At 37.7% G+C, this 13,648-nt stretch overlaps 1 protein-coding gene across 2 annotated transcripts in view; it reads left to right on the top strand.

Annotated features, from left to right (window-relative positions):
- The window catches only part of LOC103316169 (inositol polyphosphate 5-phosphatase E), an 86,264-nt gene extending 72,823 nt beyond the window's left edge, over nucleotides 1-13,441 (top strand). For both annotated transcript variants that reach the window (XM_032601400.1, XM_032601401.1), the window contains exon 4: nucleotides 13,356-13,441. In XM_032601400.1, coding sequence (XP_032457291.1) covers nucleotides 13,356-13,362 — 7 coding nt within the window. In that variant the 3' untranslated portion in view covers nucleotides 13,363-13,441. The remainder of the gene's footprint in view (nucleotides 1-13,355) is intronic.
- Nucleotides 13,442-13,648: the final 207 nt, after the last annotated feature.

Below are 13,648 nucleotides of genomic sequence, written 5' to 3'. Positions count from 1 at the left end.
GCCCGAGGCTGAAGGAGCTGCTTGCGGCGACCGCGAGATGGTGCCAGCAGTCCGGGTGGAGCAACCGCCACAGGTACTCCCCCCTTAGTGAGCTTCCCCTGGGAAGCGAACGAAACCCTTTTCTGGACGACGGGGTGATCTGAAACAGAAGGTCTTGTGTCGCTGTTGGACGGCACGAGGTCTTCTGACTGGACCTCGCTGTTGGACGGCCCGTTGTCTTCTGACTCCTGGTTGACCTGGCTCGGCTCGGACGCTGGTGAGGATGCCGTTGGTGCCGTGGAGCTAGGAGGCGTCAGCGGGTCGGATGTGTCCTGGTGGGCTGGGATGAGAGCGTCGGTGGTGACAGCCTTCTCCACACCGTTGACCAGGATGATGTAGACCTTCTCGCTCATCCTTCGAACGACCTTGAAAGGGCCGACGTACGGCGGGACCAGTGGCTTCCTCACCGAGTCGACGCGCTGGTAGACGTGGGTGCATGTAGCCAGGAGCTTCAGCCGGAAAGGCTTGTAGTTGCCGTGATGAGAAGCCGGAACTGGCCTGATGATGTTGAAAAGCTCCCTCAGCTTCCCAGCGAAGGAGCCTGGGTCTGCGGGAGCGCTGTTGGTGACGAAGAACTCTCCAGGGATGCGCAGGGTCGTCCCGTATAACATCTCCGCTGGAGAGGCCTGGAGGTCTTCCTTGAGGCAAGATCTGAGACCCAGCATGGTGATGGGCAGCCTGTCGGGCCATGGCGAGGATTCCTCACACATCAAGGCAGCCTTCAGGGTCCGGTGGAACCGCTCGATAAGGCCATTTGCCTGAGGATGGTACGGCGTCGTATGGATCTTGTGAGAGCCAACAATTCGAGCGAGTGAAGTGAACAAGGCGGACTCGAATTGGGTGCCCTGGTCAGTCGTAATGGTGATCGGAGCACCGTAATGAGCTATCCAGTGCTCGAAGAAACTCTTGGCGATGGTCTCGGCCCTGATGTCTGCCAGCGGCACCACCACAGGCCATCTGGAGAAGCGGTCGATCATCGTGAGGCAGTAGCGAAGGTTCCCGACGAGTGGCATGACGATGATGTCCATGTGCACATGCTCGAACCTGTTGTCAGGTACCTCGAACGATGCGAGAGCTTCTCGGTTGTGACGCTGGACCTTTGAACGTTGACAAGAGTCGCAGGAGCGCGCCCAGGAGTTGACGTCCTTGCGAATACCAGGCCAGGCGAACTTCTCAGTCAGCATGCGGACGGTGGCTCGCACACTGGGATGAGCTGGGCGATGGAGCAAGTCAAAGGCGACTCGACGAAGCTGAGCTGGCAAGTAAGGACGGACCACTTTGTCCAGGACGTTGCAGTAAACGCTGTGACCTTGGATGTCGAGCTGTTGGAGAGCGAGCGTGCCTGCCTCCAGGAGATGTGGGAGCTCCTGGTCGTCCTTCTGAGCTTCAGCTATGGCGGCCGGTTCGAGGGTTGACGGCATGCTGATGGTCGAGCATGGCCTCGAAAGCGCGTCAGCCACCACGTTGTCCTCGCCTTTGACGTGCTGGAACCTGGCGTTGAACTGGAGCACGTAGTCGAGATGTCGTTGCTGCCGGGGCGTTGCCTTATCCGCTGGTTTGGCAGCTGCGTAGACCAGCGGTTTGTGGTCCGTCTTGACGACGAACTCACGTCCCTCCAGTATGCGACTGAAGTGCTTCACTGCCTCGTAGACAGCGAGAAGCTCGCGATCGTACGTGCTGTACCTGGTCTCGGTTGGTGACAGCTTCCTGGAGAAGAAGCCTACAGGTTGCCAGCAGTCGTCAACCTTCTGCTCCAAAGCAGCCCCAATGGCGATGTCGGAGGCGTCGGTTGAGAGCGAGAGAGGCGCCGTGGGAGAGAGGTAGGAGGCCCTGGAAGCACCTGCAAGGCTGGCCTTAGCGACCTCGAAAGCGGTCTCAGCTTCTGGCGTCCACTTCAGTACCTGTCGACTGCCCTTGTGGATGCCCCTAAGAAGCTCGTTGAGTGGGGCCTGCTGTTGAGCTGCATGCGGAATGCAGCGTCTGTAAAAATTCAGCATTCCCAGGAAACGTCGTAGAGCTTTGGGCGACTCTGGTCTCGGAAAGCTCCGGATTGCATCGATCTTCCGCGCTGGTGGTCGGAAGCCCTGGTTGGAGACGGTGAAACCCAGGAAATCCACCTCGCTCTGACCAAAGGCGCACTTGTCGATGTTGACGGTCAGCCGTGCCTGACGCAGGCGCTCGAACAGTGCTCGCAAATGTGCCTGGTGCTGTTCGTGATTCCTGGACATCACGATGATGTCGTCTATGTAGGCCCGCGTGAATGGAAGGTCTCGAAGGAGATTATCCATGAAGCGCTGAAACGTCTGCGTAGCATTCCGGAGGCCTAGAGACAGAGAGCAGAACTCGAAGAGTCCGAAAGGTGTCGTCACCGCCGTTTTGCAGATGTCCTTTGGGTCCATTGGCACCTGGTAGTACGCCTTCTCCAGGTCAATGACCGAGAAGACGTGGCACTCCCGACAGTCTTGCAGAAGGTCCTCTATCCGCGGCAAAGCGTAGCGGTCCGGGATGGTCTCGGCATTCAGCTTGCGGTAATCGCCAGTGGCGCGGAATCCTCCCTTCGGTTTGGCCACCATGTGAAGGGGGCTGGACCATTGCCCTGAACCTGGGCGGATGATGCCTCGCTGTAGCAGCTTGTTAAAGATCTCCTTCGCAGCTGAGAGACGCTCGCCGTAGAGAGGACGAGGACGAGAATGGACCGGTGGCCCCGTTGTGTGGATCTCATGCTTGACCTCGAAGCCGGTGGGCGTAGCACACCCCTCGTGTGGCTGGGCTAGATCAGCGAACTCGGCTAGCAACCGCTGGTATGCGTCCGGACTGCCACTGGAGCTGGGGCCTGCGACCATGGAAACGCCGTGGATGGAAGTTGCCCGGATCTCGGCCAACTATAGTTTTCAAATTAGACTTTATTAATAGACGTAACATCACAAACTTCGAGATCGCGTGGCGGACAGATTACTGTGTGTCGGTGTCGTACTGGCGGACGATGTGTCGCGTGCCGTTGCCTGTGACCAAGAGAGCGAGCGGCTTGCTCGTCTCCGGCAGGAAACGCTCGGGGGAGGGCAGCGCTCTCTAGTAGATCGCCCGAGGCTGAAGGAGCTGCTTGCGGCGACCGCGAGATGGTGCCAGCAGTCCGGGTGGAGCAACCGCCACAATACTATGCTTAATTCAAGAGCTAGTACAAGTTAAAGACAAGTTCTTTGTAGACGATGCATCGTCGATATGAAGGTAACACTGACACAAAGACGTCGGCTACAGGGACAACATATTTTTTTAGTGAATCATACAATAACTTGGAGCGTCAACTATATGACGAAACTTTTTTACCCAACACGAAACGTTTGCAGATAATTTAGTACACATTTACTGATCTATGTCATAATTATGACGACAGATCATAAATAGAAAATTGATTTTATGTTTATGTATATATTATTATAATAATAGAGGTCCGGGATACAAGGTAGTGGAAGAATGTAACAATAATGAAATCATTTTAGATTATGTTTAAGTGAGAAAATAAATGTATTTAGTAAATTCTTTCTTAGTACAAATATTGCATATTCATTGCATGTATTATTTTTTAACAAGGTAAATTAACAAGTAATTTTTGTGTTACAAAAAGTTTGTTGGTAGATACGTTTTAAATTGCGTTATCGATAGTGAATCGCGATAATTTTATAAGTATAGGAAATATTGTTGCGTTATCAATTTATAATCGAAGAAATTTTACAAGTTTTTAATATGTCTAAATGATTCTATCTACCCTAGGCGTAAATTGCTGTTGAGTATAGACTAGTCGCTTAAATTGTGCTGGAGCTAGTGTTTACAAAAAGTGGTTTATCAAACTTATATAATAAAAAAAAATATGTAAATTGCTGTAAATTGCGCATTTTTGTCTGGAAGTGACATATTTCACAAGTACAATAGCATTTACATAAGTATCAAAGTATTTACTTAACGCTGTGATTGCACTTGAGTAGAGACTCACAATTCGGGCACATCACTGCTACGAAGCACAATTTTGAAATCACTTTCCATAATTTTATTATTTGTCTTAATGTCGAGAGACTTCCACGAACAGGCCACTCATTAAGTTTTCCTTCTATCACCGCTGATTGCTGTAGGTGGATCTCCCCCGGGAAATCCTGGAATCAGACTCGTCTCCTCGCAAGCCTCTCGTACGTATTGAGCCAGAGTTTCTCACACCAAAATATATCGTAAAATTAGCATAATCGTTGTAGCAAGATCTTGAGTAGAGACTAGTGCGCTTAAGTTGCTGCAACCAGTGATTAGCTATAGGCCGCGCATGGCCGTTTATAGGAAGCTAAGAGAGCGTGGACTGAGCCGACAAAACACTCGCACTATATATCACATTCATACGTTTTACACTATACTCGCATTCATACATCACACTAGTATACGAGAATGCGCGCGCTTCGTCGCTGCTACATCATCGCTATAGGTGTATATATATATATATATATATATATATATATATACAGGGTGACCCAATTTAAACGGGCACCGCTCATAACTCGTCAGGGACAGCCACAATCGAAAAAATGGTAGAGACCAAAGTTGTAGGATATCGAAGGGGCAATCCGAGGGGTGACCTTGGATTTGACTTTGAACGCGTTTTTCAAGGTCATTTGAAGGTCAACTTTGGTTTTTTAAATAGGAACCCCATTCTTTTATTGCGGGAATGGAAAGAGCGGTAAATTTTACGTTCAGAATGGTATGTTCGGTTGCGGCACTGAAGGTCATCGCAAGGTCATGCAGCCAGAATGAAACCCCGCCTACGTAATTCCTCTAGCAACGCCAAATTAAAAAAATTGGTAGAGACCAAAGTTGTTGTATAGGGGGGGGGGGGGGGGGGAGAATTGTGACCTCGAATTTGAGCCAGTCCTACAAGGTCATTTCAAGGACAAATTATTTTTTTTCAAACTTTACTTTTACTTTGTATCCGAGATGAAATCCCTTCTTAGATGTTCTCTGTCCAGCGGCCAAGACGCAAATGAGCCCTCGCTAGCGTCCAAACATAAGTCTCGCTATTCCCCGAATGATCCCTTCCGACGGTTAACTTGCGAATGACTCCTCTAGGTGGTCGCCACCTACCTACCCGAACTCCTGATGTGCGAAAAATAAAAATGGCTCCCAAAATAAGCCTTTTAAAATAAGTCCCGCGCTCAGTCTTGCCACCGCGACTCCGTCGAACCTTCCCCTACGACGCTTAACTCACGAATGATTTTCAAGCAGGCGCCCCGGCCCCGCGCCGTACCTGCCGCCCGAACTTTCGATTTGCAAAAATAAAAATAGCCTCCGAAAATTGTCGAAAATCACACTCGGCCTTCCGCCAAAAATATTAACGAAAATTTTTATTAAAAAGCCAATCATCGATACAGAAAAAGATTAAGTAAAACATCGAAGTATTGTAGAAAAACGTCAAAGTTTGATAAAAACGTAAAAAAAATATTAAATGTTTTATTTTTAAAAAATCATAAATTGATAAACCGTAATGCCAAAATATGAATAGAATTTTACAATAAAAAGCCATCGATACAGAAAAAGAAAAAGTAAAACATCGAAGTATAAAGTAAAAAAGTTTTTATATTTATTTTACACACATTTATTATTTGAATCAGAAATAAATTGCATTATGTTTTTTTAAATAACGTTGTTGTTTTTCCATTTAATTTATTCATAAATTATTATTGTTTTAAGTATACATAGATATACATACATACGTATGTTTGTATACATATGCTATACACACATACATGTAAACACGCATGTTGAAAATACATATGTATAAGCAGAATTATAAAGTTTGTAATACATACCATGTCGTCACACAGATTATACATACAATTACTGGCAACAGTTAATATAATTATTTAGTGATAATTCCAGTGTATAAATATTTTAATTCTATTAGAAATATTTTTGCAGCAGAAATTGGTAGGTACTTAAATTTTTTGCACTTTTCTATTAGATAAGTAATAATAAACAACCAACAACACTAAAAAATGTATGTTCATTATTTAAACTTGTACAATATGTAAGCTGTAAAATATTGTATTTAACACGATAATAATTAATTAATAACATACATATTAATATAAAATATTGCATCTAAAGTTATGTTAATGTAAAAAAATTTTTATCTAACGTAACAGAATATTTATTATTGTTAACAAATGAAGATTGTACTTTTTACATCATTTCATTTAATATTAAAAATAATACGAATATACATTTTCTATTAAAATTTTTGTATTAATGTCTTGTATAAAAAAAGTTCTGCAATACGTAATGAAGGTATTTCTTGAAGAATCAATTTACTTAAAATTAAAAAATGTTTGATATAATTTCAAGTCATAGCGATTATTCTAGAAAATATTGTTTAAGAGCTAAATATTCCGATTAATTACCCATATTTTAAATGTAGGTATAAGTTTGATTTCACTTCATAAAATTTAATAAGTTAAAATAAATCTTTTACTAAAATACAATTTTAACTATTTTATAAGTTATCTATTAAAATTTACTTTTAACACTTTTGGAATTACAAAATATTTATTTATTATCTATTTCATAAAAGCTTCCTAATCAATAAATTATTTTATAATAAAAAATTAATAATTACTATTTGCAATTAAATAATTGTTTAAGTAGTTTTTTATTTATTATTTTTTGCAGAAAACAGTCTAAGTTCTAGTAATGCAGTAGAATTTTTAAATTTATTTAGATATTTATCGACTTCAAATACTAATTTAATAATTGAAAATATGTGATTTGAGTCATTTTTTTTATTTTTGTAATATTTATAATCTAACAAGGAAAGGTACCCAACCCGAACTCACCGATTTTGATGATTTTCATATATGTTGTAGAACATAAAAAAATAAGAGACACGTATTTTTTTTATCGGCTAATTTTCACTTTTAAGGGGTAAAAACATCCCCTAAAGTTAACCCCCAAAAAGCGTTTTTTTTAAATATCTCGGCTTAAAATTAATATTTTTCAATGAAACAAATTGGAGGTTATTTCTTACAAAAAGAGCAAGTATTTCATGGTGATTTGAAGAGTAAGGGTAGCATCCCCTATTTTTTAGGGGTTGAAAACATATATTTTTCGGCATAATTTTATAATAAAAATGTATAAACCGACTAAAAAAAATTGGAAAAAATGTTTAAACATCCTTAATAACAAAATTTAGTTGACGTCTTTCGGTGTTTTCATAAATATTATCCCTAAGGGGGTAAACCACCCCTAACACAAAATAACTGTAAATATGTAATTCAATACATAATATTTCGTAGAAAGTTTGTATATAGAGGTTTTCGAGGTCGCTGATTACAAATCTGTTATCAGATTTTGAAAATTCAAAATGGCGGATCCAATATGGCGGACGGAAATATCGAAAAAAAAATTTATATAATAAAAAAGTTTTAAACGACTAAAAAATTTGGAAAAAATTTGTAAACATCTATAATAAACAAATTAAGTTTTTCGGTTTTGTCATAGATACTTCCCCTTAGGGGGGTAAACCACCCCTAACACAAAATAACTATAAGTATACTTCAATCCATAATATTTTGTAGAAGGTTTGTATATAGGGGTTTTCGAGATCGCTCTTTACAAATCTGATATCAGATTTTAAAAATACAAAATGGCGAAACCAATGTGGTGGACGAAAATGTCGAAAAAAAATTTTAACTTTCAAAAAAACTTGTTTACAAATGTGTGATCTTTGTAGCCTGTACATGTGAACTAAAGAGCCTTAAACCCTAAACCCCTAAAGAACAAATAGGCTAAATGGTTGTGCTTTTTAACCAAACGACTCCAAACCCCTAACCTCCAGACAAGCCGAAGGCCTATGCTTTACCGTAGACACGAGTATAGACATATTACCGATATTTTATTCTATCATTTTGTATGTAACAAATAACGTCTCGTTTTATGTTTCAATCAAAGATTATTTATTTTTCTGCTTTTATAAATTAGCATCATTTCAAAAGTAATTTCATAAATTATAAAGTATTTCATAAATTGCATAATTATATAATTTTATAAATTCAAAAAGTCCACACTTTTTTGCAAATGAAAAAACATAGGTTAATAAAATTAGTTTATCAAACTCTTTTGCGTTTTGTAATAAAATTTAATGTTGTCAAACTTGGGAGTTTTTCATTGTTACAATTATTTCGTAAGCCGAAAGTTTTTTAGATGAATTCTCGAAGTAATGATTATTGTATCTATAGTAAAATATTTACAGTCTGGAATTCCATAATAATACTATTTGCTACGATTTAATGAATTTATCAAAAAATCTAAATTTAATAATAAATATTATTCTAATTATTATTATTATTTTTCATTATCATTGCTATTATCAGTATTACTGTTATTATTGCTATTGCAATTATGCTTATTCTTCTTCTTCTTATTATTATTATTATATTACTATGATAATTTTTGTTATTGGTAAAAATACATAAAAGAATATTAATACTCGAACTTCATTTGCAATTAAAGAACGCGTTGTTATTGAAAGGGAATTTTATATGCATTCATTAGTTTAATGAATGTTATCGTACATTCAATGATAATTCCACAGATAAATGTCTTTCACTCATAAAAGTTGTTGACAATATGTGCGAATCAGTATGTTCTTTTTTTAGATTGTTTTCATCGAGTGTTTACCTCAGCTGCCTGTGTTATTTTTTAGGCAGTGAGTGAGTTTTGTGGGTATTCTAGTTCGATGCCGGAAAGTACGAATAGTACGTCTTTTTGTTTGTCAGTGGTATGATACTGTTGTAGAAAATTTTCTTTAGTGATTTTATATAGATTTACATTATTCAATTTCAAAGTGAATAAAAGTTGAATAAAACCAAAAATAGACTTTTCCGAACATCACAAAGTAGAACGAGAATTCTTCTCCAATGCATAAATTAATGATTTGATTCAATTTACATTCACTCGTTTTATTCTGGTAGAAATGTAGCAGTCGTGCCTTACATGCAAAAACACAGCTTGTATAAATTTTACCGCTTGTTTTCATTTTAGATTGAAAAATGAAAATTAATCCGTTAAACGTTCTAAACTTATTATTAGCATACTTTCAAGCGTTAAACATACCAGATAGTGTCACGAATTATCACGAAACAGAGTTGGCCGAAAAAATAAAAGAAATTTTAATAGATGCAACACATGATTTCAACGATGTAGAAATGATTACTGATGACTCTTTGGATTTTCAAGAAGAGTATAAAGACCATAATGCGGAAATAATTGAAGATGAAGTGCAACATCATTTTCCTGATCCGGATATAGCACCAACAAATCAATGTACAGCAGATAATGAAGAACTAGATTTTGAATACAAAAAAAGAGCTGTAGAATTTTGGAGAAGTAGCAAAACGAAGCAAAATTTAAGTCTCAAAACAGTGCAAAACAGATTCAAAAAAGTATCATCTATTAGTCAGCTACGTCGTTGGGCTCATTCAATTAATAAAGGTGGCACGTATAGAGAAAAAGTAGCACAAATTTGTCAGTATACCCTGGATAATTTTCAAGCAGCTCTCGACAGTGGTTCAATTATCCATGATGAAGATATAATTCGATGGGCCTACAAGCTAAAAAAGAAATTGGTTTTGATGATATTAGATTCAAAGCTTCTAAACATTGGTTACTCAAATTTAAGCAAGCACACCGAATAGTTTCTAGGAAAATAAATAAGTTCATAACAAGAAAAACACTAGAAAGTAGTGCAGAACTTACGGCTAAAGCTGAAGCATTTATCGATGACGTTAAATCGTGTATACCAAGGATTGGACTCGAAAATTTGTATAATACAGATCAGAGCGGATTTCAGCTAGAAATGCATTCTGGAAGAACATTAGCAGTAGAAGGAGAAAAGCAAGTGCAATGTCTGGTACAGTCAATTTCAGCAACAACGCATAGTTATACTATACAGCCACTAATATCAGCTACTGGACAACTGTTGTCACCGCTATTTCTTGTTCTAAAGGAACCAAGTGGCAAGTTTGGCCCTATTGTAGAACAAAACATATTTAGACCAGAAAACGTGTACGTGGAAGCATCCAAATCTGGAAAATTAACAACAAGTAAGGGAACTAATAACAATTTTTACATTGTAATATCGTTGATCAGTTAATTAGTAAGTCGTTTAATTGCAGATCACTTCAAAATCTGGTTGGAAAAAATATTTTATCCCTATGTAGGCCATACTAAATACTATTACTTGATTCTTGGAGTGGTCATTGTGACAAAGTTATAGAAGAAACAATGCCACAAAATAAAATTATTAACATAAAAAAAATTCCAACTGGAACCACAGGAAAAATACAACCACTTGATGTCTATTGATTCCGTATTTGGAAAAACTTTGTCCGAACATTTTCTGATAATGTAATGTTAATGGATCATGATATGAATTTACATGTGAGAAATAATATAATTAAACTTCAATCATTGGTTCACAACCAACTGTCTTCACCGAGATATATAGATTTGTTTAAATATTCCTGGTATAAAAGCGGTTACGTCAATGAAAAACCAGATAAATTTGATAATCCTATAGATTTCAGTTTTGGAAAGTCTTGTGCAACACATTGTGAAATAGAAGGGTGCACAAACATTGCAATTGTACGATGTGGTTGGTGCAAAAAAGCATTGTGCTTTAAACACTTTTATGAGGACTACCATTATTGTAAAAACATCGTAAAATAATATATTTTATGCTCAATACAAAAAATGCACTATGGCAAAAGATAAAAGATTGTAGATTATTATTATACTCTAATATAAACAAAAATACATTATAAGTTGAATTTACAATAAAGGAATTTCAATAACATTCTGATAACAATTTCTACGGAAATTATAAAACTGCTTCACACACAGAATTTTCTTGTTTACAAATTTAGGAATTTGAGGTGGTTTGGTTAAAAAGCACAACCATTTAGCCTATTTATTCTTTAGGGGTTTAGGGTTTAAGGCTCTTTAGTTCACATATACAGGCTACAAAGATCACACATTTATAACAAGTTTTTATGAAAGTTAAAATTTTTTTTCGACATTTTCGTCCACCACATTGGTTCCGCCATTTTGAATTTTCAAAATCTGATATCAGATTTGCAAAGAGCGATCTCGAAAACCCTTATATACAAACCTTCTACAAAATATTATGGATTGAAGTATACTTATAGTTATTTTGTGTTAGGGGTGGTTTACCCCCTAAAGGGTAGTATCTATGAAAAAATCGAAAAACTTAATTTGTTTATTATAGATGTTTACAAATTTTTTCCAATTTTTTTAGTCGTTTAAAACTTTTTTATTATGTAAATTTTTTTTTCGATATTTCCGTCCGCCATATTGGTTCCGCCATTTTGAATCTTCAAAATCTGATAACAGATTTGTAATCAGCGACCTCGAAAACCTCTATATACAAACTTTCTACGAAATATTATGTATTGAATTACATATTTACAGTTATTTTGTGTTAGGGGTGGTTTACCCCCTTAGGGATAATATTTATGAAAACACCGAAAGACGTCAACTAAATTTTGTTATTAAGGATGTTTAAACATTTTTTCCAGTTTTTTTTAGTCGGTTTAAACATTTTTATTATAAAATTATGCCAAAAAATATATGTTTTCAACCCCTAAAAAATAGGGGATGCTACCCTTACTCTTCAAATCACCATGAAATACTTGCTCTTTTTGTAAGAAATAACCTCCAATTTGTTTCATTGAAAAATATTAATTTTAAGCCGAGATATTTAAAAAAAACGCTTTTTGGGGGTTAACTTTAGGGGAGGTTTTTACCCCTTAAAAGTGAAAATTAGCCGATAAAAAAAATACGTGTCTCTTATTTTTTTATGTTCTACAACATATATGAAAATCATCAAAATCGGTGAGTTCGGGTTGGGTACCTTTCCTTGTAAGTAAATATGCCGGACTATAGTCGAAGCGAAATTGTTGATATTTTATTGATTTTGGGAGAGTGTCGAAGAAATTATAATGCAGCAGCACAATTATATCGGTGTCTTCACGTCTTGCCTTCATCGGCCGGGCTATGATTCTTGCCTTAATCGGCCGGTGTCTTCACGTCTTGCCTTCATCGGCCGGGCTATGATTCTTGCCTTAATCGGCCGGTGTCTTCACGTCTTGCCTTCCTCGGCCGGATCAAAATGGGACCTGAAAATCCACCCTGCTACGTCCTCGTCGTGGGTCCTGGACATCAAGTTTTATAATGATGACAAAACGCAGGAAATGGTACGCTAAATGATTAAAATCTTTTCTTCTATTTTAAATTTACTACTTCGTTTAAAGTGCAACATTTTACACGCTTTCAGGATCCGGAGTCGAAAAAGTGGGTGCTGTTTGAAAAAAAATAATTTGACCTTGAAATGACCTTGTAGGACTGGCTCAAATTCGAGGTCACAATTCTCCCCCCCCCCCCCCCTATACAACAACTTTGGTCTCTACCACTTTTTTTTAATTTGGCGTTGCTAGAGGAATTACGTAGGCGGGGTTTCATTCTGGCTGCAGGACATTGAGATGACCTTCAGTGCCGCAACCGAACATACCATTCTGAACGTAAAATTTACCGCTCTTTCCATTCCCGCAATAAAAGAATGGGGTTCCTATTTAAAAAACCAAAGTTGACCTTCAAATGACCTTGAAAAACGCGTTCAAAGTCAAATCCAAGGTCACCCCTCGGATTGCCCCTTCGATATCCTACAACTTTGGTCTCTACCATTTTTTCGATTGTGGCTGTCCCTGACGAGTTATGAGCGGTGCCCGTTTAAATTGGGTCACCCTTTATATTCTCTGTAACCTTGAGTCGTGCATTGATCATGCATTGTATTCTATATAATAAATAAAGTTTGCATATTAATAAAGAATTCTTAAATTAACCAATATTTAGTTTTTTTTTGGCATTGGATATACGAAATGTCTTGTAGCAGCGTTGCGAAGCTGCAGATCAGGCTGCCCCTTGATTAATTAGTGCGAACATTCTATTTAAAACAAATAAATTATATCTACTTGAGAGATTATTATCTTTAAATAATCTTGCTACATTTTGTTCATGTGATATATTACTTGAAGATCAAAATGATTCTTTTATTTTTTCTTGAATTTTTTGAATTTAGAATTTATATCATTGATGCAAGCGAACTCAAATGATTGCAAATGCAAAATAAGTTTATTTGATTTTTTCAAGATACGCATATATAATATTTAATATTTAAATAATTGCTCTAACAAAAAATTATTTGTTTTCAGGAAATAAGCTGTAATTTTCAGAAAATGTAAAGAAAAATATAAAGCAAAGTTTTATACGACAAATTAACCAGGCTGATAATTGTATTAAAAAATTATAAGGATATAATTAGAAATATACCAGATGATCTTTTATATTCTTACTTAAAGTTCTCATGTATTTCAAAGAATAATAATTACTGTTACCAATTCATTATATCTCAGTTTTCTTTAATGTTATATATGAAACGGATAAAGCAAGGTTGCGATACGTAATCGAAATCCGAGGGAGTTCTGGTCTCGAAGTTAGTGGGGGC

The sequence above is a fragment of the Nasonia vitripennis genome (assembly GCF_009193385.2).
Source record: "Nasonia vitripennis strain AsymCx chromosome 1 unlocalized genomic scaffold, Nvit_psr_1.1 chr1_random0012, whole genome shotgun sequence".
In the NCBI taxonomy this organism is placed as follows: domain Eukaryota; kingdom Metazoa; phylum Arthropoda; class Insecta; order Hymenoptera; family Pteromalidae; genus Nasonia; species Nasonia vitripennis.
This window is presented reverse-complemented; position numbering and strand designations above follow the sequence as displayed.